Below are 27,772 nucleotides of genomic sequence, written 5' to 3'. Positions count from 1 at the left end.
GACCTATTGTACTAACAAACGATTATTTAATTTATTATGAAATGCTCAATGGTTCCTTTTAATAATTCCACAGTTGGCCCGGACCCACAACTCACTGACGTGTCCTGTTTTCTGTTGTTTTTCCTCCCAGGCTATAGCTCTGCCTCCTATAGCAAAATGGCCGTACCAGAATGGGTTTACATTCCACACATGGCTCCGCATGGATCCGCTCAACAACATCAATGTAGACAAAGACAAGCCTTACCTATACTGGTAGGTAACCATGCCATCAAAACCTTTGTTTGACATTTAAATGTGAATAATTCAGTTTGAACATACTATATATAGCCTGTAGAAATGGCTGGAGGAAGGAGTGCACATTTATAGTGCGATTTAAGTGTGAACATATGCATGTGTTCGCAGTATAACCCAAATGTGATCTTAAGTGCATTTGAATCCCAAAACTGTGCTTTAGAGGTGCAGCCTCCAGCCTCGTAGATGAAAAACGGTTGTGCTTCTCCCTCCATCTTTCCTGTCTCTCCCTCCTTCGCTTCCTCTCTGAGGAACTGAGGGTTGGTTGATCTTCATTTCGACCGATAATTAATTTCTGTCAAAAATCTAATTTATACAACGAGGATCTGTTTGGGCTTCTGTGGAAATGATAACCAAGCCGGATGACCGACGAGCTGCTTGAGAGAATCTGTAATAAAGGTTCCTCTTCAGGCCCTGTGCCCTTTTTAAAAAGAGATGAATTCACTAAATCACAGGCAGGGGCTCCGTCTCCCCAGGACATGTAGAATGATGGGAAGAGCCTGTGAAGTTGAGAAACGATGTTTGTTATCTTTATCCATTTGGGACCCTTTTAAAGTATTTATACCATATTGGACACTATAAGCCATGTTGCTCTTGAATATCGTCAGCATGAAAGGGCGCAGCCTCACTAAAGCCGTGTGTTTGCACTTTCCCTTTCCTTCCTTTTGCAGTTTTCGCACCAATAAAGGCATGGGATACTCTGCGCACTTTGTTGGTGGCTGTTTGATAGTGACCTCATTAAAATCGAAGGGGAAAGGATTCCAGCACTGTGTAAAGTACGACTTCAAGCCACAGAAGGTATGAAAGGAACAAAAATATATATATATATACAGTATGTGCACATGAAAAGATGAAGCCTGGAAATGTCTCTGTAGATGGATCACAGAAATCATATGTCGGCACACACCAAATCAATCACTTGCACACACTCAAACGCGCGTGTGCACACAATAAATCCAGACCTTGTTGTAAGAAAACCGCCACATCTTACCTGACTCTGGGGAGAAGCAAAACTAGGAGGAATGAGGGCGACGGGAGAGAGGGATTATCCAGCCCTCCCCAGTCCCTTCCAGGCACGGCACACACTGAAGACCATCGCAGTGGACAATTTGACACATCCTCCTGCTTCCCCCGGGGCATGAAGGCACCATCTTACCTCAATAAACCTCATGAGGACCCAGAACTCATTTGAGTTGATATTTCACTCTATTTTTAATTCCATCTATAATAACCTATTTCACCGTGGTAACATCGGTAACCCATTTCACTGGTTGTAACGTTGAGGACAAAACCACAAGCCTGAGTCGGTGGGATCGTAGCTCGAGGGGGACTGAGTCCTGAAACATGAGGGAAGCATGCTTCAAGATTCTCACCACATGCAGATGTTTTCTTATTGTGTGATTGATGCTCCAGATGTGCAGTAGCAGTTTCCCAATGTGAGCGTGTGCTTGTTGTTGTTGCTGCAGTGGTACATGGTGACGCTTGTTCACGTCTACAACCGCTGGAAAAACAGCGAGATTAGCTGCTATGTGAACGGGGAACTGGCTTCCTTTGGGGACATCGCCTGGTTCGTCAACACCAGTGACGTAAGTAGCAACAATTGGAAACTTGGATGCAAAATCTTATGCAAATCACCCAGTAGGGGGCACCGCACAAGTTCAGGATTTCCATCTGAATTTCTGAATATATTCACATGGATATTTGGTTAAAAATGTTTAAATTATTTTCTTTTCTTGCTGAGAGTTGGATGAACTCTAATCTGTAGGGCAAATATTAGCAGTTAGCTTAGAGGTATAAAGACAGCGGAAGTCACTGCAACCCAGCTATGGAGTCCAGCACTTTACTCCACAACTTTGTGTTGTTTTTACCAAACCATTAACTTTGAATAGAGCTGGTCTAGTTTTCTATGGAAGCCCTAAAGGGTCATACATTACATACATTTTATTTCCTCTTCCAGAGGAAAATTATCTAGTTATCACGAGAAAACGTAGGAATGATCTCGTTAAGAAAACTGATCAAAATTATGTAGTTATCACGGGAAAACAGAGGAAAATTATGTAGTTATCACGAGAAAACGTAGGAATTATCTCGTTATCACAGGAAAACGGATCAAAATTATCTCGTTATCACGGGAAAACAGAGGAAAATTATCTCCTTGTCACAAGAAAATGTAGAAATGATCTTGTTATCACAAGAAAATGGATCAAAATGATCTCATTATCACGGGAAAACGGATCAAAATGATCTTGTTATCACGGGAAAACAGAGGAAATAAAATGTATGTATGCATGACCCTTTTAGGGCTTCCGTAGTTTCCACCTGTTTCCATGCTTAATGCAAACTGTAGCTTCATATTAAGCATACAGACCCAGGAGCGGTGTCGTTATTCCAATCTAACACTTGGCAAGAAAGTGAAAAAGCATATATCCCAGCGCCAACTTTGCCTCTATGAAGGCCGTTTCTATGGACGAGTGTGTATTGTGTGTACTTTAACAACCTGTGGCAAGATTTTACATTCACAATGCATGCATTTAATAGATGTTCTGTCAAATATCAATTTCAGAATCGTATATTGGTGCAGGAGCATGTACCAAAAACTCGAAAAGCAACCCTCTCCAGCAGACACATCTAATCTCAGTCTTTGCTTTCAGAGGGCTCGAGGGTTGAAACCATTCTTTTCATCTTTTAGCATGGATGGTATAGTCGAAAAAACACCCCCTGCTCCTCTCACGCATCACCATATGAACTCTGTCACAGTCGCCAGGATTGCTTTCTGTCATGCTGAGTTATGAGATTCTTGAATCAAATTTAGTTAGGAATGAAACGGCGTCCACAGTGTCGTTTTAATCCTCTAGATGTGTCAGTATATCCACAAGCAAATTAGCATCTAGATTGAGATGTGACCTCATCATTCCCGACACTTGCGTCTCACTGACCGTGACCGGAGGAAGATGGGACATTATCGTGTTTGCCACAGTATACTTAGAGTTTGAGGCTGTGTGTTGCCAATTATAGCTCGTGTTAACATGAATATGCCTTTTTCCCTCTGTTCTTTCTGGCTATTTCTGGTCTCTTTTTTTTTTTATCCTTCCGTCCCGTCTTCCTTCCTTAACACCCTCCCTTCGCTTCATCTTTAATTGTCTTTGTGTTTTTGTTGTTCTTCTACCTGCAGACGTTTGACAAGTGCTTCTTGGGATCGTCTGAAACAGCAGATGCCAACCGCGTGTTCTGTGGACAGATGGGGGCAGTTTACCTGTTTGGAGAGGCTCTCAGTGCAGCTCAGATCCTGGCTATCTATCAGCTGGGACCGGGTTACCAGGTGGGGAGGCATAAACCCTGACATGTCTGTGCCATTAGAAGCATTATTGAGGCATACAGTTATAAATAGTCACAATAATAACTTTATTTGTAAGGATGCAGCCCAAATACTTCAAATCAAAAGAAAAACAACAATTAAACAATATAGCGTTACTCATCTTAATGTCTATAATCGATAAATGATGCATTATTATAGTGTTAAAAAAAATAACAAGCTGAAATCTGTGTTGGTTTCATGTATGGTGGAGCATCCTGAAACGAACGAAGGAGAATTTAGCATGGTTGGATAAACTTCCCATTGTCTAATGCATTGGATTTACCTGGTTCAGTCCAGGATGTTCTGCTCTGCAAGATTCCATCAGCAAATAAGTGAGATGACCTAGAAAACGTGACAACAGATGCTCTGCCACGTTTTCTGTGTGTATGGCAACAACATATGGAAAAGTCACGCGTAAACCTGGTATTTTAAACCCAACATTTTCCTTTCGTTTTATACTTTTGGAGCGATATACAAAAACACAAGCGATTAGACAGCGACACACAGACTGACATACAATAAAAACACCAAAGGTTGCCCCTCATTAGTATGACTGAAACATGGTCACAGTCCAAGGACGTCCGTGGGCTCTTTAATGTGTCATGACTCTACCCTTCTCCTTTCTTCTCAGGGCACGTTCAAGTACAAGGCGGAGAGTGACTTGCTGTTTGCGGAGCATCATAAGACCTTGCTGTATGATGGCAAGCTGTCCTCTAGTATTGCCTTCGCTTATAACCCTCGGGCCACAGATGCCCAGCTCTGCCTTGAGTCCTCCCCAAAGGACAACGCCTCCATATTTGTCCACTCGCCCCACGCACTCATGCTGCAGGTAATTATGCCTTTTAAAATGACAGTTTTGCTTTTATAGCCATTCCCCATGGTGTTGATATAACTAGTCGCCATTATTAAAATATAAACCGAAGTCACCATGCTGACATTTAAGCAAATTCACTTCACCACCTGTGCGCCCCTTTCCTCCCGCTGTTCCATATGTGCCACACTGTACTGTTTCTTTCCTCATCTGCGATAATAAAAGTGGTCCAGCTGGCATCTTTTCATTTTGATGTCCTCATTAGGGTGGAAGTGTGAGTGTGTTGAACTAGCCAGACAGCTGCAGCTGCTGAAAAATGCCATGCTAGAGCGCTAACTATGGAATCGGCCTTCTCTTAGTTTGGAACTACGCAGGTGTAGTCGTGCATTTTCCTGTTAGATGTTAGTGGTGAACTGTGTAACACACACACACACACACACACACACACACACACACACACACACACACACACACACACACACACACACACACACACACACACACACACACACACACACACATATACACATATACACACACACACACACACACACACACACACACCCCAAGTTTGAACCCTCAAACAGGCATTTAAAGGTCTGTCCCAATGTGAGGACCGGCCAAAAGGTCATCATTCTCTCGCACACACACACACACACACACACACACACACACACACACACACACACACACACACACACACACACACACACAGTGTGAAATATGAATGAATAGGTGACCTATATTTTCAGCTTTGCTATTCCATGCTCAAAAATTCCAATCCTATAGAGATGAAAATGCCAAGCCACTGTTGATGTACAATACAACAACACAGACACCAACGGATGCACCAGACTACTATAAATCACTATTTCCTCATTTTCACAAGTCGACAACATTCAAAAAGGTCACCATATCACCATTTTGTTTGGTTGTGACTGTGCACCTACATGCAAAGACTTTAAATGATTAGCATGCAATGCAATTAGCAGAGCAAATATCTGTGCGACCCCAATGTGAATGTTGGCCGTGTGTGTGTGTTTGTGTCGGTAGGACGTGAAGGCCGTGGTGACTCACTCAGTCCAGAGTGGCATCCACTCTATTGGAGGCGTGCAAGTCCTCTTCCCTCTGTTTGCACAGCTGGATTATTGCCAGCCCTCCAGCCATGAGCTGGACACCTCTGTTTGGTAACCACACACACACACACACACACACACACACACACACACACACACACACACTGTAATTCTTCACTAGTCAGGATTTTAAATTGTGCATCGAGCCATCGTATGCAACCGACTAAGCATAAATATGAAGGCTGGTACTTTGACGTACTATTGCAACCTATCAAAGATAACTCATCTTAATTGTATGAAGAGGAAAGTGCTTTAAAGGTACTCCATTAATTTTACAGGTAAAGATCAGTTACTTATTATCTGTAGTATATTGTCTTCTGGTGATGTCATTGGGGTTATTTCAGGTTGGTGTTGAGACAACTTCAAAGGAAACCCTGCATTAAAAACTGTAGTAGTTTGATAAATGGGGATATTTACTGGGCAGGGAGAAAAATATATCAAGCTGCATCATGGGAAATGTAGTGTCTAGTTTTTCTGGAGCTTTTCCCGTTGGGACTAAATGATGTCTCGGCCTCTGCTGCTTTTTGTTTTGACCTTCTCTTTTTTTTATTCTGTCTCGAGTCCTCAGGCTTTATGCAGGTGTGATACTAAACTGCTGGATTCCCCCTTTTTTAAATATTCCACTTTAGAAATAAAATATGTAAAAATGTATTCACCTTATTATGCCTTTAGATTACTGTCTAGGAGCAGTATGTTATCTAACTAATCAGTGATATTGGATGTTGGATCTAAATGGTGAACAGAAAATGTGCTTCTCTGAAATAACATTTTGTTAATCTAAAATAACATTTACAATATCAATAGCATTATATGGCTTATTTTCTGTCCATTACCGCTGGCTTTGCATGCAACCATGCTGTATGTCAACAGTTGTTTATGCCTGCCTGTAACAATTAGATATTCCTGTCAAAAAGAGGCCCGCAGTGATTTTTTTAAAAGCTTAAAAGTTGCACATTATTTTGTTTATTTGCAACTTTTGACACAATGCTGAGCTTGAAAGCTGTGATGCCATCTTGCTCGTGATTTTGCAACGTCGCTGTATGCGCTGCCCTCAAGGTGATGCTAACTAGAATCCGTCCTCCTAACACAATGGGGACACGACACCCTCATTCAATCACATTTCATGCGGGATATGCCCTTCACAGTCGGGGCTTTGTCAGCAGCTTACATAGATTATTGTCACTGTCTGACTCGATCTCTCTCTTTGTCACTGTCTGTCTGTCCGTGGGCTTCTTAGCTGCACTTTGCTGTCCTTTGTGATGGAGCTCTTGAAGAACTCCGTGGCTATGCAAGAGCAGGTCCTGGCCTGCAAAGGCTTCCTCGTCATCGGCTACACTTTGGAGAAGGTGAGATAATCGCGAATGGGGCTCAGCTGGCAAAGGAATACACGAGAGAGCCGTCTCCCCGTACCGGTAGCTGTGCGTAATGAACCCGGAGCAGTAATAAGGCTGATCTTGATCCCTTTAACGCCACAAACACACTCACACGAGGCACACACCAACACATATTTGTTTCCCCTCAGCTATATTTGGAGGTCACAGCTGGCGTGTGTGCTCGTTAGGCAGAAGTGGAGCTCCTCCTCATCCTTCTCTGCACTTGTCCTCTCCCTCCCCTTTTCTGCGTTCATTCACACTTTCCACGCCTTTGGCTCCTCTCGCTGACGCGCCGCCCTCTCCCGTTGTGCCACTTTCTGTCTCCACACCTGTCCGTCCTCCAGTCCTCCAAGGTGCATGTGACGCGGCCCGTCCTGGACATCGTGCTGGCCTTTTCCCGATACCTTAGCAACTTGCAGAATGGCATCTTGCTGCTCAAGCAGCTGTGCGACCACATTCTGTTCAACCCGGCCATCTGGATCCATGCCCCCGCCAAGGTAACACCAATACACACTTTACACATACATGCACAGCAGCACATACTCATGCATTTGGTTGGCATTTGTAAAGATGGAGATATACACATGTAGATGGGACGGACACACGCATATCGGTTACTACATACAGATGTGCACACTCACACAGCACAGCTGTCATCGCCCTCTCTTGGGTTTTATTTTCAGCGTTCAGCTCAGAGTTCAAGGTTTTCCCTCCACCTGTGACTCAGTGCCTGCTATTTAAACGTCTTGCCTACAACCCTTGGGGGCTTAGAAGTTAGGACACACTAAAACCGGATGATTCCTCTCAAATGAGCAAGCGTTTGTGTGTTTTCATGCTTACTTTATCTTTTGCAGGTGCAACTGACACTGTACACTTACCTGGCAACCGAGTTCATCAGCACAGTGACCATCTACAACACCATCCGCAGGGTGGGCACTGTGCTGCAGGTCATGCACACACTGAAGTACTACTACTGGGTTACCAACCCCCAGGACCGCAGTGGAGTCGCACCTAAAGGTCAAGGTGAGGATGCACGCTGAATGCAGAAATATACCCTAATGTTATACAGTTTACTGGCACACCTTCCAGCTCTCCTTTCAAATATGTGTAGAGATTGTACATGTAAAGGTAGATGTACACCGAAATATGGACGTTTAGGTAAAAACACTGTAAGTCCATCAAGTGACAAATCTTTTCTTTTTAAAATAATTTATAAGAATTTCTTGCTTAATCCTCCTGAACTGTGATTTATCCGCCACTGTCAACAGCTTTTGTTTTCCCTTTGGGTTTTCAGATGGCCCGCGGCCAAACCATAAGGAGATTCTTTCCTTGCGAGCCTTTCTGTTGTTATTTGTCAAGCAGCTCATAATGAAGGTATGTTCATGACGCCAAAGCCCCCTCAGTCCACTCCCCCAACCAAAATAAACTGGTATTGACTCACTTGAGGAATTTGGCACTTTGGTTTGCCAAAAGTATGTGTACCAGTGGCAGATTTATGCTTCTTTTATATATAGTTGCTGGTGTTGTCTGATTGCAGTGGAGTTACAGTCTGATTGCCCATGGCAGCAACAACACGCTTAACAGCAAACAGCTACTGTTTATTCGAGTGTGGCGAACCCACAATTCTGTGTGGATGTCAGCTGTGTGATTAAAGCCTTTTGCCTTCATTAGATATATCTAATGTTAAATAATATGCAGCAGTTGTTTTTTTTTCATGAAAATATTATTTATGATGGAAAGTCATCATAAATTACATCTATGTAATGAGGAAAGACCAGGTTTTTGATGATTGGATGCAACATGTAATCAGCTTGTTTGCTTTCGTAATGTTTTTTCCTCCTTTATAAAACCACTTAAAAGGACAGTTCATCCAAAAACATATTGTGATGTGAAAATAGATTAGGCCCAGGGTTTTTAATTGTGCTAATACTCCTTGAAATTCTCCTGTTCTCCTCATCTTGTCATGTGAAATGAGCAGTTGATGTCCTTCCCTGTTTGTTCGTCATATTCACATTATTCTGGATTTCTTTCTTCTTTAGTGTAAAATATCTTTGCAAAGCATTCGGTCTTCTTCCAGATTATACCAAGATTATATCTGGTCATATTTAACTGTGATTGATTTTATATACTGTTTGTCCATAGTCTGTTTATTAGGCATCTCCTCTCCCAAAGCCAGTGTGAGAGCTTTGCTCGGATGTTTAGGGCAGTGGAGTCAAACCTAGTGAACCCTAATGTGAAATAATCTGTGCAATTACATTCTAGGATCATGGAGTGAAGGAAGACGAGCTACAGAGTATCCTCAACTACCTCCTTACCATGCACGAGGTAGGCAATGCGTACTGCTGTCCATGCAGCGCCTCACCACCAGATGGCAACCTAACACCACTGTAGCAGTTAGACTGACGGCGTCTGAAATGCAGAGCGAGAGCAAACAATTCCTTCTTTTGTAAGGCAGCATCACTGTTCCTCGTTAGCTCTCCGAGTCTGCCAGTTAGACGTCCTGACAGAAGTGGTTTTGTTTACAGTGGAGTGATGCATAACAAATGAATCAGTCAGTAACGCAGTGAACCTTGTAAGAATAACAATGTATGTATTGTAGTGTATTACAACATTGCCTGGAAAAGGCACCGACATGTAGCGGCGCTTCTTTTTATAGAGCACACATTGTAATTCTTTGGTTCAGATGCTTGTGATGTAATCCAGTTTTTCAACTTTATGTACTGTTTTCCTTCTCACATTATCACGGCTACTGCTACTATTAAACGTTACAAGAATACATAGCAAATGCATGATACGCCCATATATTTACCTTTTTAAGCTGAAGAATTCCTCATGATTTAAGATATTATCTCGAAAGCGGACTCACTAGATGCCGTATCATTCCCACTGTTCTCCGTTTAACACAAAAATAGCCTCAAGTTCCTTCTTCTCCGTCCCACAGGATGACAATCTCATGGATGTCCTGCAGTTGTTGGTGGCTCTCATGTCTGAGCATCCGGGGCCCATGGTCCACGCCTTCGACCAGCGCAACGGGATTCGGTAATAACTGTTTATCTGCTGATGTACTCGTGGTTTTTACTCACATTAAAAATGGTCAAATTATGTTAAATTTCATAGCTTCAGTCTTATGTCACTGTAGTTTTAATGCACTTTTGACTGTGGATTCTGTGTCTGTTTTTAATTAAAAGCCGATCAAATTCCATTTGAAGCACATATAACACGATACATGCTGTTCTCTAGTAATACAAATCTAATCCCTCTAAGTGTGTCAGGTCTTAATTTAATTTGTTTTCTTCACAGTGTGATTTACAAGCTTTTGGCCTCAAAAAGTGAAGGAATAAGAGTGCAGACACTCAAAGTATTGGGCTACTTCCTGAAGTACTTGCCAACGAAGTAAGTACACTCACAAACTAAGCTGGAGTTTACGGAAAATTTCCGTTATGTCTGTTTAAGTCAAATTCTGCCAAATTATATATAAAAGAACACAGCACTAGTAGTAATAAAGTGATTAATAACTGAAAGAGAATTCAATTTTGATGGGTCTGATTTATTGATTAAATGTCTCATTGACTTATTCTCCATAGACTTATGCTAGTTATTCTGTATTTATGTAGTTATCATTTTTAAAAGACAAAATCTTGATTCCTCCAGATTCTTTTATAATGACAGAACAACTGTAAATGATTAAAGTGTGAAAAATCTACATTTAAATAACAATCGAAACGGGTTCAGTTAATATTAAATCTCTGCCCAGCTGCAGTCATCACTGTCAAAATAAATCTAAATACATCTTTGTGCATTTAACCACCTCTTCTTTACTATAATTTTGGATATCTTTAGATGTTTGTCTCATTCATGAGTTTTTTTTTTGTCTAGTGATTCAGTGTTGCTCCTATTAAAACACTCTTACTAAAACTATTTCCTCCATATTATCTAGTGTTGTTTTGATTGGTAAAGCATGACGAGAATCTGGTCATATATTAGGTTGTTCATCGCTTAACTGTCACTAATAACTACGACTTTATAGTGTGTAGTGTACTTGACACTTTGCTGAAGTAAAAGTACAAGAAACAACTTTGGCCCCGTCTTGGCAACGGTTCATTGTGATCCAGTTGCAAGAAATAGTCCATATTTTTTAGCTGAGCTACAACTAAAAATCCGGCTGATCCATGATCAAAGACGAGCGTTGATGAAAAGAGTTTTTCTTTTTTTTGTGAAGAACTGCAGAGATGACTATCCTTCATCTCAGCTGGAGATCAGCTGATTTATACAGCTACATCAGAAACTCCAGATTTCTCAAAATGTACAATGTAACAGTGGACTAGCAAAAACCGATGTTTACTGACCTTTGACCTCCTAATACCCTGATCAGGAGGAAACCTGAGGTCATGCTGAGTCATGGCCTTTTCTCACTGCTCACTGAGCGCCTGATGCTGAACTGCAGCCAGTTCTCCATGACAACCTACAACGTACTCTTTGAGGTGAGTCCTGCAGACTCACACAGTCCGGCCTGTGCTTACACTGAAATGAGCCTCATACATATACAATAATGCAATAACTGCATGCCAGTATTTATTTTGTTGCCTTTTTAACCGCCCTGGTCTTTGTCTAATTCTCTGTATTTTTTTATATTCTTGTATTATTCAACCTGACAATTTAATGAGTAAGTTGAAATGTGAATTGTACGGCTGACCACCTGCAGAAACTTGATTTGACAATTATTCAGCCATATAGTATGCAAGGGTGAAACGTATACATGGCGTTGTGTATCCATAGTGCGGTTTGTGTCTCTGTTATTGTTAAGGCCGATGTGGATATTTATGACTTGAATCCCTTCTGCGTCCCCCCGGTAGATTCTCACAGAGCAGATCTGCACTCAAGTGATCCATAAACAGCATCCGGACCCCGACTCCACTGTGAAGATTCTCAACCCACGTAAGTGCCTCCTCTGCGCCGCGCTCCTCTCCTAAATCATCCCCTGCAGCGTACCCTCTACATACCTATCGCTCCATACTGCACTGGAGGATATTCCCCACGGAGCCGTGCGATCGCTATATACAGTCAAACAAATGAACGACATAAATTTCCCAGCCAGAGGCTAAATTCATACAACTGAACCTCGGATGTCGCGCATAATCCGAGCACGAGGACGGTGGAAACACTTTGACAAATATACACGGATCTGCCGGTTTTATTAGAAGTCGGAATCCTGTTTTGTTGAGATTAATTTGCACATAAAGAATGATAAATGAAAGTTTGTGTATGCATTTAATCAAATATGTTTTTGCAATGAAGTGGAAGTTTATTGCTTCAATGCATTTGCTCAAATAATATATTGTTACAGCATTTGTATGTACGTTGTGCAGAGGAAATTAATGCAATTTTCTTTATTTATTATTTAAATATTTTACCGCAAAACTTTTTCGTTTTAAATAATGTATTTTGTTCGTCGAAAATATGATTTAAATATTTTTATTGTTCACAACATATAATTAAACATAGATTTAGTTATATTATTTATGACTTAGAAGGAAAAAAGTGTATTTAAATGCACACGTACTCATGCATATCTATGTGTATGTAGTGTATCACTAAACTCACTCAATATTTTTATGAATATTTTCTTTCTTCTACCAGTACATCATTACTAGCAGACAGAGTGGGCTCATTTTTCATGCTGCAAATTAATAAACTGGAAGAGCGACAGGCTTTGATCAGCGTTCCCATCTCATATTCTCAGGCCGTTACTTACCTCCAATTTTACGTCGGCTCACAAAATCTTTCATATGTTGGAATGTTAAGTATTCATTTCAGCTAAGAAAACAAAACATCTCCTTCCCTTATTATACTGGTCTTTCCACACACACACACACACACACACACACACACACACACACACACACACACACACACACACACACACACACACACATGCACCTTTGTGCACACGCTTGCAAAACGGCTTTAATCAGGTTGAAATCCAAGCACTCGGTGTAATCACAACCCAGGTTTACTTCCAACCAGCCTTAATCTGACAGGGTCTTGCTGTAGTCACACATTGATTATCTTAAGCCTTTGTTGTGTTAAAAACTCTCCTGCCCAACCATCCTAGACAGGCGGTATACATCATAGAAACCTTGTATGGGTTTGTACATGTGAGCACATTCTGTGGAACATAGAGTGGTGGTCTGTTTCTCCTTTGCCGTGCATTCTCTTGATTTAATCTGCGACAAACTCCCAAAATGGCCCCCTGATTGCAGTCTTTAGTAACGTCAGAGCCAATCAAACAAACCGAGGAAGTACCGTTTCCCTCAAATTAACTCAAGGGAAGGGAACCAAGAGCAAATGGAAAAAAGACGGCGAATACGCCATCCCTCCATCCTCATTCCCGCTACATGCTGGGGTAATTTTCTGGCGGTAAAGGTTCAGCGACTCATAATTTGAGTGACTAAGGCGTAGAAACAACACAACCGTCTGCCGGGGCAAGGGGGCATCGGTTAGCGCCAAGGTCTGAAAAGACAAGTGAAATCCAAGCCCCGCCGTCTCTCTACTCAGAGTAAATGGACACTGACATTGTCTAGATAATTCATCTAAACAGTCAGTCTCTTTGGTTTAACCAAAGCCAAGCCTCGCAGAAGGGCCCGCGACTCCGGCTCTCTCATTTGAAACAATACCAAAGCCATTACAGCGCGATAAAGATCAATGGCTCTGACTCTCTTCTATCCTCCGCTGTTTTGTTTTTCTTGCCACAGGCACCGATTTTCAGGTGCATACAGCTGGGAGTTCAGATAGTTTGTGACACAATGATTTGCACATGTTGAGACCAATGTACGATTTAGTTGTTGATTCGTGCAGTTTCTCCGTCTGCGGGCCGCAAAAAGCGAATTTCACTTCCAAGCAAGAACGCTCGATGCTTCCAAATCCCGAAATTATAATCCTTAAAAATCCAACTGGCTACAGTATGATGGATTTTATTTCAACATGGACAACGCAGCCATGCATTCTGAACACATTAAGAAGCATTTTAATATTTTCTCATGCGATTTACTGTAAATGTGTTTGACCTCAAACCTCAAACAGACTGTTTCTGTTCATGTTTCTAGAGATTCTGAAGGTGATAGCTGCTCTGCTGAAGACCTCTCCCCCATCCCCCGAGAGCATGGAGGTGCGCAAGGTCTTCCTGTCAGACATGATCAAACTGTTCAATAACAGCCGAGAGAACCGCAGGTAAGAATTTGACTTTCCCGAGACGCCGAGCTACATCACACACACACACACGGCGTTTACATGCCGACTACATGTGCTTCTTGTTGTTCCAGGAGTCTGCTGCAGTGCTCGGTGTGGCAGGAGTGGATGCTCTCGCTGTGCTTCATCAACCCGCAAAACAGCGAGGAGCAGAAAATCACGGAGATGGTGTACGCCATCTTCCGCATCCTGCTGTACCACGCCATCAAATACGAGTGGGGCGGCTGGCGCGTCTGGGTGGACACCCTGTCCATCACCCACTCCAAGGTCAGAGCGCTCATTATATCCACACACACACACACTCGGGGTCAGACACATCTTTGTTTATCTTTCTCTGTGGATCTTCTTCTATCTCCTCATCTGTTTCATTTTTACAGTTGTTGTTTTTTTTGTGCTGTTTCTCTTCCTTTCCTCTCTCCATAGTAAACACACACACTTGCACACACACACACACACACCCACATCTTGCTTCGGTATCGTCAGCCTAAACATTGACCACATTACTGTAACCGTAGCCCTCCTCCTCAGTTTGATTGCAGCTAAACGGACAGCAGGATTCAGTCAGAGCCGTCAGCTCTGTCACCCATATGTTAAGTTTTCATCAGAGATAATGCGATCCATCAAACGAGAAATTAGAGAGCATTATCATCCGACCTTCTGACTCGCAGTGTAGGCTAGCGCAGTAATTGAACCTGGCCTCTCAGTGCCCATCAGATTAAGCTATGGAAGCCATACGGTGATTTTAATTTAAAAGCTACTCGCAGCATATTCCAATGGGAATGAGTCCACCAGCCCCTCCACTCTTTATTTATGTATAGCTTCTCTCTCTTTCACGTCGCACAGCCAAATTCAAAATACTGCTTTAGAAATTCACTGTTGATATCGCATTACGCTACTCTGTTCCAAAGCAGTGAAGTAATTGAGGTTGGTGTCAGATTGTGGTCTGGGGGTTTTTTAAGCCTGGCAGATTGAAGGCTGACTTAAAGAAGTACTTGTGATATGAGACGCTCCGCTGCAGAGTGGGCTGCTGTGAGCGCTGGCGGCCAGTAGGGGGCACAGACAGACTGCCTGGGAAGATGATCAATGAAAGGTTGTGTGTGTGTGTGTGTGTGTGTGTGTGTGTGTGTGTGTGTGTGTGTGTGTGTGTGTGTGTGTGTGTGTGTGTGTGTGTGTGTGTGTGTGTGTGTGTGTGTGTGTGTGTGTGTGTGTGTGTGTGTGTGTGTGGCTCTTCACACCTCTGGATAACCGTAGAACTAACTGACGGTGAAAATACAATAAAATGCGTAGAAATGAATGTCCAAGGAAATTTTTCACATTGGCAGTCAAAGGCTCTATTTGATGTAAGAGGGTCACATCGTGGGACATACGTCACTGTTTTCTCATTTAATATTTACATATTTTTGTATTATCCTTCCATTGAATATACATCTTAAATGAAACTGTCCCATTGCACTCTGGACAGTGTTGGGGTGGAAAATTATATAATGAAGTCATCATTACTCTAAATAAAATATTATTCCGAATTATTGGCTTTCATGTACATTTTATCCATAAGCATTTAGCTTCACCCTCAGCCCTTGTTTCATCTTCATTCATATAGCTGCAGCGTGTTTGAGTCTCACTTTGCAACAAAAACCCGGTGTTCTTCCTACACGACAGGCTGTAATTGCCTTTTTTTCCTATAATTGCACAAGATAAATGCCGTTTCTTCTCGGCTCTAGTTGCGATGCCCAGCACTCGTCCAACAACTGAATTTCACACATACAGAGTGTGTGAATAAACCCATGCACTTGTAAGATGTGAGATACACAAATGCATGCGCAGTGCAGTGCAGTGCAGGGACCCCTCCTGTGACTTGGATAGTTGCAGCGGGTGCTTTCCACCAAGATACATGCATCTGCTATAAAAAAAAAAGCTAAAGAAACTCAATTGCAATTTTATTGTCCCGTTTGATAGATTTCCTGCCACCTTTGTAGCACCAAAGCTGTTTGTCACTGTTGCTCTCTCCTCCCACCGCTGCAGGGCTGTGTGTGTGTGTGTGTGTGTGTGTGTGTGTGTTTCTGTGTGTGTGTGTGTGTTTCTGTTTCTGTGGGAGTGTGTGTGTTACAAGGCACATTTTCTCTTTGCCCTCCTTTTCTCTTGGGCTCTAGGAAGCCCTTCTTTCCGAGGCCCATTGAATATTCATCGGAACCGTGCGAGAGCAATCAGAGAAACAAGGCCTCATAAATACAACCAGCCCGCTGGGAGCCTCTTGATAAGTGCATATATGCATTCACAAATACATATTCTCACACTTCTCCTATACATAGACTTCATGAATTAGCTTGCCTTTTGTAAATTGTAGTAAATTTGTCGGTTTGACGTCTATAGAGATAATATACCTCATGCTGAATGCATGTTTTCACCTGGCTAGTAGAGGTGTCTTTGTACTGCATTTTCTTTATGAATGCATCATCGTGGCTTTGTATCGCCTCACTTTTCATAATCATCTCCAAGGAGGTGTGGAACTACTGGTCTGATTGTCATGAAACCAGGTGGAAGAACCCATTTAAATTTGAATAGGAATCACAGAGTGGATATACATATATATATTTTTTCACTTATGTCGGAGATCTTTGTTCTTTGAGTGCCTTCTTAGTTGTTTTTTATTATAAAAATAGAGGTTTAACAGTATAAAAGCATTCATTTCCTATCTCTGTCAATAGTTCAGGCCCTTTGATCACATTTCTGGCTACACAACTTAAAGCTTGACTCATTTTTCTTGAGCATAACCAGCAACCATACAGATATGTCAAATATTTTAAGTTATCGTACAGTCATACCAATCTGTAGGTGTAAAGATGTGTAGATTAACCTCTCTGACAACCATAGAGAGGCTTGATTTGTGCATTTTGATTGGCTCCGATGAGTTTTGTCACCGCCCAACTGTAAAGTGAGTTTCTTTTAATTTAATTTAATTGTCTCCTGACAAAGCATGGACTTGTGTGTGTGTGTGTCAGTTATTAGGAAGTTGTTGCATCTGCATAGCTGTCTTTCTGAAAAGACAGATGTTCCTGCAGGTGGGCACGCTGACACGACAGCCCTCCCACTCCCAGCCCACGCACCCACCCAAGGTGCCCCCCGTCTATCTCTGCACACAAATCAGTTTGAGGAGAAGGAGATCTCCAAAAGAGAGAGGGAGAGATCGGAGGCGTGAAGGTCCCTCCGTCCTTCAGACTCCCACTGTCAGCTAACTTCATTATACCTGTCAGACGTTTTAGTACAAAGACAAATGTGAGATGAAATGAGCCAACGGATCATTGACAAAATATAATATAATACATCATGAGTTGGTAATTATGTTTAGAAGTGAAGCGTATTTGCAAGAAGTCTCGTTGTAGCGAATCACCTGTTTTCTGTTCATGGTGACATGCAGAATAGTTTGGCCATGCCGGTTTTCCCCCGGTGGGGTTATTGAGACATTACACTCACGCTGAGCTCCGGATAGATACATTGACATGTGGACAAAAGGAGGAGAAAGTGAGAACAATGAATAGACATCGCTAGATAATAGCCATCGAGTGTTGCCTATACTATCAAGTAGAAGGCAATTAACAATACTAGTATCCATGCACTTGATCTTTTATCTTTCTTAAAATAAATGTGAAAACAATGAACCTCTATTATGGTTGTTTTAAAAGCATTTTATTCGACGGTACCCTGAAGGACCTTTTTGTGCGAGCTTGTCCTCCTATGGTTGTGATGGAAATTACAGATAAAGGCTGTATGCATATCACTGGATCAGTTGGGAGGAGAAAACTAGGAAGAAAAATGTTTTTACAGCGAGTGAGAAAGGAAGATATTGTGAACAAGAGCACAAAACCACCCAGCCAGCACCGCAGTAGCAGATGACATTGATTTTGGAGGAGGAATTGCATTTAGCTAATCCGATTAGAGCCATGCTGCCCTCCCCATTTCCCCTTTGTTTTGTGGTCGCTCCCTATCTATTTATCTAAATGGGGACTCCCAGGCTCCTACCGCGGGGGTCTCCCAAGATCAGCGCTCTGCCACACTGACCCTCACCAAACAAGCTGTGGTGTGGGGCCTCAGCAGCACAGACCCAGGGACAATGGGAGGGTTCTGTATAGATTGTTGTGGAAATGTGATCTCAGGTCTTGTTTGACTGCAGGGAAGAGATATTTTTTTTCTGGTTCTGATATATTCAATTTATCAAACGTATTGTTGGAAGTGAAACTACAGAAACCTGCCCTCTTAAAGTATCGCAAGGTCTTCTTATTTACGATGGTGCGTCCCCTTTCAGAGCATTTCCCGCTCGTGTACGATCCGGCCGCACTGCGTCCAGTTAATACCATGTTACCTGTCACATTAGAAAAGCCCACCATGTTTTTGTACATTACCATAACATTTTCCCATACCCCACTGAGGCCAGGCCGAGTCACAGAGTAGAAAGAAATTAGATTAGATCAGCACTGATGTCTTAGCCACCCAAGGCAGTTTCTATATATTGTAGCGAGGCTAAACGCTCTCTTAAAAACCACAGAGACATATACTACTTCTGTCTAATGGTAACTGGATCTGTTACAGAGCCCCATTTAAGGCCGGCATACATCATCTTAATGTACGGACTGCATCCTGAATCTATGACGTGATGTTCTGCGCCCCCCTCTCCCGGCATAATTTCCACAGCGCCGCGCTCTAAATGCAGCCTTTTTAATTGCTAAAAAATGCTAAATGTCAAATTAAGCTCAAACTAATGGGGTAGAAGGTCTTGCTGTGTGATCACTGGAAAAGAGGGAGGAAGAGAGAGAGAGAGAGAGAGACGGACTACCGGCGCATTTAGAACAGGCGGTGCACTCTGAAAGCAGCTATGGATTACCAATCACTGCCTCCCACTACAGAAGATTAATGAGCAGCCGTGTAGCGGGCTAATTTAGAACAATAACGCCTAATTAATTACAAATAATCAGCTTCTTTCGCTCCCTTTCTTTTCTTCCGCTCTCCATGACTCACGTTTTTCCTCTTCCTCATGTGCAATTTCTTATTATCTTTCTTTCTTTTGATCTCTGGCTTTCTCTCATTTCTTTCTTTTTGGTTCTCTCTCTCTCTCCTTCAGTCCAAATACCCTCAGGTGAAAAAGCACCAAAGTGGGTCTAGTCCCCCCCTCTCCCATCAGCCCATCTTTGACTTTCTGTCCTCCAAGCCCAGTGATTAATGCAGGGTCTTAAATTAGGCGTGGGAGGATTTGCCGATGCTGGACACGCACTCAGCACAGCTAGCAGACACACACTAATAGTATCTACCGCTAATCTATGACTGCTTACATGGATGGGCTCTTCCTCAAATGCCACTGCAGACCACTGTCGATATAGACTAGCAGTCTAGTCTACCCGTATCAGATGTAAGAAGACGGATGGAGGTTAATAGGCCGTGGGCAGCTGCGCATAAGAGAGTGGGAAAAGTTCTAAATGTGGCACCGTTATCCACAAACGGTCCCAGCGGTTAGACGAAGTAAGAAGCTCACAACTAAAGAGCATTCTGTGAATATTTTGCTTCCATAATGTAACGTTTCCAGATGAAACAGGGTGTCGGGGGATAATGTCACTCACAGTGAGATAATTAAGTAAAAGATAGACTCTAGAGATGGGAAAATATGCGATGGCATGTGTTGTAAATTCTATCTTTAACTACTGATACATCATGAAGTAATTGTTAAAACGGTATTGTCTAGTAGGTGTAGGAGATGCATCATTAACTAACGTGGTGGTGGGGATTTTTCAACCTCATTGTTGTTATGATTTTTACTGGGAACACAGTATGGAGCAAGAAAAGGAGCGGTTTGAGGTTTTAAACGAACCCCCAGGTTAGCCAAATTTTTGTGGTAGTCCCCGTTTCCACTTTAACCCCATGGTTTGTTTGATCGTGTTACAACTCGCTTCTTGCCCGTCAGACCTCATTGTAGCAATGTCAATATCTCTGCACTTACTTTGCTAAGTAAAATGTTATTCTAAGCCACTGAAATAATGGCAAAAACTGCAAAAGTAAGACCCACGTTGTCATAAATCTGAATGATCTGAATTGGATTTAAGAATTGACTCGAAGACCGGAGAGTGTTTCAAACATCTGAGCGTATACTCTTTTTGTGTTTGCAGGTCACCTTCGAGCAGCACAAAGAGAATCTGTCCCGAATGTTCCGAGAGTACCAGCGTCAGGAGTCTGCGAGCTCCCTGAGCACGCTGAGAACCATCTCTGGTGTCAGCCAAAGCTCGGCGACCATGGGGTGTGTCAACGGGTCACCTGGGGAGGAAACGGCCCCTTCCACCGTCATTGAGCTCACCGTGGACGAGCCGTCCCAGAAGTCCCCCGACTCGGCATCTAGTTCCACCGTCACCTCCAGTCCACCGGAGGCCAGGGGCGGAAGGGGACATGCATCCATCACCATGTCCAACATCCTGGCCGGGGCAGAAGAGGAGGAGGAGGAGGAAGAGCAGAAGCTGGTTCAGGAGTCCTCCAATGAGGGCTCAGGTGATGGAAAAGAGGCCGAAGCTACTGTGACACCAAAAAATGATGCAGAGGAACAGAGTGAAGAGACCAACGAGCAGGAACCCACTGACAAGAACACTGATGATCTACAAACAGTCAGCGAGCAGGCTGGAACCGACACAAAAGCAATGGAAGAGCCCAGAGACTCTACGACGACGGCCGCGAGCGATGATGCACAAACACCTGTAAAAGATGAAGTTATCACAGGCGACTCATCAAACTCCATGACAGAAGACTCTTTGAATGAAGCAGATGCAGACGTGCAAGTGGTTGCAGAAGAAGGTAATGTTGAGCAGGCGTCCCCCGAGGCCGCGGCCTGTCTGGAGGACAGCGTGATGGAGGGTAGCGTGGTGGAGGGCAGCATGGTGGAGGGTAGCATGGTGGAGGCTAGCGTGCTGGAGGCCAGCGTGCTAGGTGGAGCCTCCGTCTTCAACGAGGACCTGGTTGACGTGTCCTCGCTCAGTGACCAGGTCCAACGTAGCGAAGCTGATAGCAGCCAAGAGGAGTCCTGCTTTGCTTCAGCTGCTGCCGGAGAGGAAGGGGACGCTGGGAAAAAGGAGGAAGGCAAGGAATCTGATCAGGAAGTCAACGAGACGAAGAAAGACGAAGATGAGAAGCAGGTTGGAATGGAAGAAGAGAGTGGAACTGAGCAGAAACAGGAGTCTGGTTCTCCTCCAGCAGACACACCTGAACAAAGTCTGACCGAACTGTCAAAAGAACCAGTGAAAGATGAAGAGTCTCCCTCCGCGGAGCAGCAGCCCTCCGATACCACACCGCCCCCTACGGTCCAGGAGGTCGCATCGACATCACACACCACCTCACCCAGCCAGCCTTCAGAGACCCCCGGCACCGCTGAAGAGGACGCCTCCAGCTCTGCCGCCCAGAAGAGTGCCGACTCAAAAACCAAAGAGATCAAAATTGCCCGACTGGATGTGTCCAATGTGGCCTTAGACACGGAGAGACTTGAATTAAAGGAGACCTCTACAGCAGTACGCATTGTTTTTTTATGCTCTTTCACTAAGTTGTTGTACAGAACTAATGAGTTTCAGTTATAACCCTTATGTCTCTGTGTAGGAAACCAGCACAGGCCAGCCAGCAGCAGCAGCAGCAGCAGGAGGAGGGTCTTCAGGCCAGCAGAGAGAGACCACCAGCAGCAGCTCTTCGGCCCCTCGTTCCACCATGTTTCGTATCCCAGAGTTCCGATGGTCACACATGCACCAACGCCTCCTCGCTGACCTGCTCTTCTCCATCGAGACGGACGTCCAGATGTGGAGGAGGTAGGGCAGCCATCCGCTCCGACTTCGCTTCAGTCAACAATTATTTTCTTAATTGATTAATGGGATAGAGATTTATTGGCTTTGTGTGCCTCTGAGGAGCAGACAGGAGATCTCATCTCTCAAGCCTTCTCCTCATCGAGTGGTGCCTGAAATAGTCCTCCACACGTCTTTGTTTTGTTACCGGGTAGATTTATAAATGTAATGATGCTTCCTTCACTTTATAACTATGTTATTCAAAATGAGGAATTTCTCTTTGCATATTTAACAGCAAAAATAGCTATTGTATGAAATATTTGTCGAAGCCGTACTCTTTTGCACAAAGCACTACTTTATGTTGCATTAAACTGAAAATCAAGTCTCTGGGGATACTTTGAATTCCAAGCCCCATTGAGGTGTAGACCACAGCACAGAATATGTTTTATAAAGATATTTATATCCAGGAATATTAGCATTTTACGGCAACGAAGACCAGTCTGATCTTAAGGCAACTTTGTAAAATACCACACAATATATTCTCTACATATTTTCACAGTATTTCATATCTTTAGAACCTTTTTTCCTATTCTATATTAGTGTTTCTTGACTTTTATTTCTTTACTTGTTATATTCTCCTTTGTGTTTTGTTATGAATTCCTCTTTATTCTCTCCTCTGCCTCTCAGTCACTCCACGAAGACGGTTCTGGACTTTGTGAACAGCAGTGAGAACGTGGTGTTTGTCCACAACAGCATTCACCTCATCTCCCAGGTGGTGGACAACCTCGTCATGGCTTGTGGAGGCATCTTACCTCTGCTCTCTGCGGCCACCTCCTCCTCTGTGAGTCTCCGTGTGTGCTTAACCCTGGCTGTACATGTAGTTGATGACTCCGACCGCAGGAAGTTATCCATCCGCATTGACCTTTCCCCAATCACATTAGCCCACAGTCGGCTGCCTCCTAACATTGTTAGTTTGTTTTTGTGTTGTCTGATCTCGGCTCTATCGTGGTTCTTTGCTGCCGTCGATGACTTTTAGCGTCCCATCTCAGAAACGGGTTGAGGTTCAACTTGTAATTCAGTTGTGTGTCTATAACCAGATAAAAACAGGATGAAAGGAATTGTTTTTTTTCCTATCAGGATTGTCAGTCATCAGTGTAGTTCTTACATATATTCCATACCTACATTACATCTTAATTAATGTATTTTTCTCATGCTTAATTGCTTCATTTGTAGTTCTGTTTTTGAGTCTTTGATTACTATTTGTTTTTGTATGTTCTTGTAATTATAAAGTAACTATAAAAAGGGTTTTTAGTGTTTCCAAAACAATCAGGAGGATCTTGACTAATCTGTTTTCTTGTTCAGAGTACAAGCACGTTTCCTTTCCTGCTTTTCCTTCAGCGTATTTTTATTATTCATAAAAAGCAGGATTAATCTCATAGGTACCATAAAGGCAATAGCGTTTAAAAGCTTAATCTATACTGAATGAGCAATTTAATCACATTTACATTTTCTCTTTTAACTCCTACGGTAACTTATGCTTTAATAACTGATTAATAACTGTTAATGTTTTTGTCTCCAGCACGAACTGGAGAACATTGAACCGTCTCAAGGCTTGACGCTGGAGGCTTCGGTCACCTTCCTGCAGCGCCTCATCAACCTCGTGGACGTCCTCATCTTCGCCAGCTCCCTCAACTTCACTGAGATAGAAGCTGAGAAGAACATGTCATCGGGGGGCATCCTGCGACAGTGCCTTCGCCTCGGTACGCACACTGATCGCCGTCACCGGGTCCATCTTTTATTTGAACGGGCTCGAGTGCTGATTTGCTTTAAATCTCATGCATTCTTTCCCTCGTCTTTGTCCTCTCGTTTAATTTATTTTCTCTCCAAGCCCTCTGTCCTCCGCTCTTCTTCGATCCGCCTCATATCAGCCGGCGGTAGCTTCTTGCATTAGCCTCAGTCATGGCTCCCTGTAGCCTTTTTGACCCTCCCTTCTGGATTCTCTCTTTCTCTTCTGCCGTCTTCCCCTCCATCTCCGGCCGCCGCTCTCGCCTTTTCCCACTCCGCTCGTATCGGCACTTTCTTATCTTGTTATTATAACCCCGCTGCATGGCAACACTCTAAAATGGCTGCTATCATGATATAGTGAGTTCTACATAATGGCCTTGGCTGCACTGTACCGCAGCGTAGCCCGAGGCCTTTTTCTGCCTTCTGTTCCAGGCTATTACAGTTTCCTCTGACAGCAGCCGAAGCCACGCTCTAGCTGAATAAAAGATATTGAAATTCTTACATTATTCATTGTAAAGCGGTGCACCTTTTACAGCAAACACAGCACACACACACACACACACACACACACACACACACACACACACACACACACACACACACACACACACCGCGTGGAAGTATTGCATTACTTTCCAGACTGATTTTTAAATAATTTCTTCATGCTTTGTTCCACTTATGTAAGCTTTTGCTTTTATATGCTCATTACAGTGAAGGTTGCAAACAAAAAGGCTTTCAAAAAGGCAAACTTACGATACAAAGACCACTTCAAATCTCCAATATTATCCAACTATCGCCGCCGCTGTTGCGGTTTTGCTGGAAAGTGACGCCAGCGTACTACAGGTCCCGTTTTTAGAAAGCAGCCGTTATGAAATGAATATTTGATGAGGTATGCGCTCCCCATTGCTGGCACCTAATCTGATTTTGGAAGACTGTAACAAGGTTTTAGCATCTCCGCCCCTCCCTCCCCCTCTCTTTTTATAAATGGTCGTATGAAAGAGTAGTCCTAATGGAAAAAGCGAGCCCGTTTCCAGACGGAATAATTCCCTCCTTCGTAATCTAAATGGCTCAGAGTTAACATTTGTCAGTTGTCAAGTACAGAACGGTGGGGGTTGGGAGGGGCTCCGACAGACGAGGGCCACATTAGATTACAAATGGTAAATGTGCCAGTTTTGAACCCACATAAAGTTGTCGGACCACAAGATTTTCTTTCGCGACAAAGGCCATATCTTGCTGCCGAGTCAGCACGCGCACGCCCCCCAGCAGTGTCATTTATTACGGGAGCTGCACACAGTAGATGTGATTCAAGAGCACACCCTTATACTGTGACCTTGGGAGGAGAGGTGGAGCAGGGAAGAGTGAACGATGCTGCCAGAGTTGGCCGGAGCGCTGACCTTGTCATGGCCCCACTTCTTCTCCTCTTTGTTTTTGTCTCTCTCTGCTCCTGCTGTGGTTTTCTCAGTTTACCGGCAGAGATTTCTCTATTTTCTTTTGTTTTTCTCCAGCTTTGAGTGCCATCTCTTGTTACCATGATGCTTTGACATGTAACTTTATTTATATGATGTCACATAATATATCTCTCTCTCCATCCCTCCCCAGTGTGTGCTATGGCAGTGAGGAACTGCCTGGAGTGTCAGCAAGCCCAATTTAAGCATGGAGCAGAAGCCTCAGCACGCGGCTACACCGCCATGCCCAGCACTGCGCTCGGAGCAGCCATGTCTGCAGCCGCGCAGGCAAGTCGCCCAAAATCATCTTCATCATCTACACATCCTCCGCTGCTTAAATGTGTACAATTGTTTCACTTCAAATACTAAATGCAAAGCTCAGTAATCCACTGTTCCACGACTCTGTCCTTTGTGCTGCTCACCACCAACAAACCAGTGCTATTGCATTAGCTCACTTCTTATTATATTACCAAGCCGGTTGCTATTTCTGACACTAGACGAGGCCTGTTGTCATTGCCCCCTTTGATTTGATACAGCGACTTCCAGTAAAGTCGTGTTGCTCTTCCCTGAACCGGGTGTTAAAGCTGATCTATAATGCAGGGACTCTGCAGAAAAGCCATTATGTTAAGGACATGATCCCAGGAGGGATCGCTTCCCTGTAGTGTGAAACCGTAGCCGGCTCCTTGGAAGTGCACATGGATTAATAAAGATCCTTGTTGGTGTAAGCATATGCTGCTTGCACTTTTCTGTGAGACTATAATAGAATTCATGTGGTAACGGTTTGATTTTCATGCGATACAGAGTCCTGTTGATGCGGTGACAGGTGGGCTGTCTCCAATCAGAGACCTGGACCGGCTCCTTCAGGACATGGACATCAACCGCCTCAGGGCTGTCGTCTTCAGAGATATCGTGAGTCGTACAGGGAAATAAAACTCCATTTGCACGCTGCTTTCTGAAGAAGACACGGATTGTTTAGTGTGTTTTGTTTGTTCCAGGAGGACAGTAAGCAGGCTCAGTTTCTGGCACTTGCCGTTGTCTACTTCATCTCAGTCCTCATGGTGTCGAAGTACCGCGACATCTTGGAGCCCCACAATGACAAGAAACACCCCCAACGATCCCAGTCTGCCAGGAGCACAGGTATACAGCAGCTCCAGAGAGAAATCATCAAAGTATTCATCTGCAGAGGAAGATGATACTGCAATCTGTCATGCCTTTCTGCTTTTGACCCCTAAATACAAATCTTAGTGCTTAAAACCCCTTTTTAGGTTCTTCATTTGAATCATTTTTAGAGGCTAATTAAAATTTAATTTCCATGTTTCTCATGACCCATTGTGGGAGTCCTAACTTCAAGGTTGGGAACTGCAATTAAACTTAAATTTGCTCACTTACATTTTGTATTTGTGTCTTCTTAGATAGCGGTGCCATTTCTGCTGGACCAGAAGTGGAGAATGGCGTCTCTCTCCGGCGGTACGATTCCGGCATCGGCGACGACCACACCTCAACCGCAGCCAGCGAGGCGGACCTGTCGTCCTCCGGCGCGACTCACGGTCCAGACGCCATCTCGGAGGCCCTGTCTACGCTGTCATCCGAGGTCAGACCGTCTCTGCCCGCCGATTCAAAGGGCAAGAACGTGAAGGACATTCTGCGAAGCCTAGTCAGCGCTCCGGCTGATGATATCATGGTGGACCCAAGTCTGCTGCCACCGGCGTTCCTCGGAGGTCTGGGCGACCCGGCCAGAGAATCATCGCTGCAGTTCCGCTCCTTTGATCGGTGAGGACTCGGGTTAACACACGGCTAGACACGCACATAAACCATACTCTTATGATTGTGGGGGAAAATGTTTCCTCGGGAGCAGAGCTGACAGCTTCATCAGTATCTCAAGAGCCCATATGGTGCAAATACGCTTGTGATTCTCAGGCTTCACAGTTGACAGTTTTCATACCATTTATCCAAACATAACTGCAGGGGACTTTTGAAAATCAGACCTTGAAGACGTCTCAGCTGGGTATCCTCAGAGGAGGTGGATCATGAAAAAGCATTCTGTAACAGAAACCCTTTTGAACTGGGGGGGAACCTTGGTCTCTGACTCTTTCCTCCCTGCTCCCATTGTTGTTTGTTTTTGAGCTGTCGATTGGAGCTCCTCATCCCGAGCAAAGCGCCTTACAAAGAACCTGTCTTCAGGAAAACGGGAGTCATGTCTGGGATGAAGACGCGGCTAGGAACGCTGTTTCTTTTCACCATGTCACTGATATTTAACAACCTTCTTTTTCATCTCTCCCGCTGCCCGTCTCTCTCCCCGTCTTAACATTTGAAGCGCTATCCCCCCTGCTTTTTTCTTTTCTGGCATAAAAGCTGTATAATTTGCATTAACCCTGGAGGTGCAGGGGAAAACAGTCAGGAGTACGTCTTCAAAAGCAGAGCCTGGTATTGAAGCCGCAGACGGGCCCAGGTGAGAGAGACTGGTCACCGGTCTGGTTTGCATTTGGAGCGTTGATTCTGAGACAGAGGTTCACAAACGGCAGAGAGGGGAGGGTGGGGGGG

At 43.8% G+C, this 27,772-nt stretch overlaps 1 protein-coding gene across 3 annotated transcripts in view; it reads left to right on the top strand.

Annotated features, from left to right (window-relative positions):
* lrba (LPS-responsive vesicle trafficking, beach and anchor containing) overlaps positions 1-27,772 on the top strand; it is a 171,081-nt gene that overhangs the window by 25,431 nt on the left and 117,878 nt on the right. For 2 of the 3 annotated variants that reach the window (XM_084005724.1, XM_084005726.1), the window contains exons 5-29: positions 131-252; positions 963-1,089; positions 1,758-1,877; positions 3,464-3,610; positions 4,278-4,475; positions 5,511-5,644; positions 6,831-6,939; positions 7,311-7,463; positions 7,821-7,989; positions 8,261-8,340; positions 9,229-9,291; positions 9,908-10,005; positions 10,267-10,359; positions 11,339-11,447; positions 11,820-11,901; positions 14,070-14,193; positions 14,286-14,478; positions 20,361-21,740; positions 21,826-22,028; positions 22,689-22,842; positions 23,581-23,761; positions 25,386-25,519; positions 26,033-26,140; positions 26,227-26,368; positions 26,644-27,001. In XM_084005724.1, coding sequence (XP_083861850.1) covers positions 131-252; positions 963-1,089; positions 1,758-1,877; positions 3,464-3,610; positions 4,278-4,475; positions 5,511-5,644; positions 6,831-6,939; positions 7,311-7,463; positions 7,821-7,989; positions 8,261-8,340; positions 9,229-9,291; positions 9,908-10,005; positions 10,267-10,359; positions 11,339-11,447; positions 11,820-11,901; positions 14,070-14,193; positions 14,286-14,478; positions 20,361-21,740; positions 21,826-22,028; positions 22,689-22,842; positions 23,581-23,761; positions 25,386-25,519; positions 26,033-26,140; positions 26,227-26,368; positions 26,644-27,001 — 4,781 coding nt within the window. The remainder of the gene's footprint in view (positions 1-130; positions 253-962; positions 1,090-1,757; positions 1,878-3,463; positions 3,611-4,277; positions 4,476-5,510; positions 5,645-6,830; positions 6,940-7,310; positions 7,464-7,820; positions 7,990-8,260; positions 8,341-9,228; positions 9,292-9,907; positions 10,006-10,266; positions 10,360-11,338; positions 11,448-11,819; positions 11,902-14,069; positions 14,194-14,285; positions 14,479-20,360; positions 21,741-21,825; positions 22,029-22,688; positions 22,843-23,580; positions 23,762-25,385; positions 25,520-26,032; positions 26,141-26,226; positions 26,369-26,643; positions 27,002-27,772) is intronic. The other variant, XM_084005725.1, reaches the window with a different exon arrangement.

This window comes from Eutrigla gurnardus (assembly GCF_963514095.1).
Source record: "Eutrigla gurnardus genome assembly, chromosome: 3".
In the NCBI taxonomy this organism is placed as follows: Eukaryota; Metazoa; Chordata; class Actinopteri; order Perciformes; family Triglidae; genus Eutrigla; species Eutrigla gurnardus.
Note: the sequence above shows the minus strand (reverse complement) of the source record. Positions and strands in the feature narration are given on the sequence as shown.